The sequence below is a fragment of the Apaloderma vittatum genome, unplaced genomic scaffold (assembly GCF_000703405.1).
Source record: "Apaloderma vittatum isolate BGI_N311 unplaced genomic scaffold, ASM70340v1 scaffold34753, whole genome shotgun sequence".
Lineage (NCBI taxonomy): Eukaryota > Metazoa > Chordata > Aves > Trogoniformes > Trogonidae > Apaloderma > Apaloderma vittatum.
Window position 1 is genome coordinate 1 of NW_009709254.1, and position 639 is coordinate 639.

The 639-nt window shown below is 61.0% G+C and overlaps 1 protein-coding gene across 1 annotated transcript in view; it reads right to left on the reverse strand.

Annotated features, from left to right (window-relative positions):
• Positions 1 to 35: 35 nt before the first annotated feature.
• Positions 36 to 639, reverse strand: part of LOC104271988 (guanine nucleotide-binding protein G(t) subunit alpha-1-like) — a gene marked incomplete at both ends in the record, with an annotated part of 824 nt that continues 220 nt past the window's right edge. Inside the window, 4 exon segments of the mRNA XM_009866851.1 lie at positions 36 to 189; positions 276 to 348; positions 350 to 400; positions 488 to 616. Coding sequence (XP_009865153.1) covers positions 36 to 189; positions 276 to 348; positions 350 to 400; positions 488 to 616 — 407 coding nt within the window.

Consider the following 639-nt stretch of genomic DNA (forward strand, 5'->3'; position numbering starts at 1 on the left):
CCCGCCCCCAGTGGGACTGCTGCTGCCACCCTCACCATCGTAGTCAGGGAAGCAGATGCTGAGATGGGCCTTCTTGATCTTCTCCAGGAAGACGTCCTTCTTGTTGAGGAAGAGGACGATGGAGGTGGTGGCAAAGTAGCGATGGTTGCAGATGCTATTGAAGAGGTGCAGGCTCTCATGCATGCGGTTCTGCAGAGGGACACAGCCCCGTGGTGACCCCCCACATCGTGATGGGGACAAAGTGGAGGGGGCATGGGGTGGTGAGCCTTCCTCACCACTTCGTCGTCCTCCACCAGGACCATGTCATAGGAGCTCCGCGCCGCGATGAAGATGATGCACGTGACCGCCGCAGTGGATCCACTTCTTCCTCTCTGAGCGCTGGCCACCCACATCAAACATCCTGGGCGGGACAAGGGAGATGGGTCAGCAAGCCCCCACCTCCTGCCCACCCCCTGGCACCAGCCCTCACCAGGGACTCGGCCCCCACCTGAAGTTGAGGTCTTTGAAGGAGAACTGAGTCTCGATGATGCCGGTGGTCTTGACACGGGAGCGCAGCACGTCCTGCTCTGTGGGGACGTAGCCAGGGGTCACCAGACGCTCCAGGTCTGACAGGTAGCTGGCCAGGTACGCAGTGGGGAT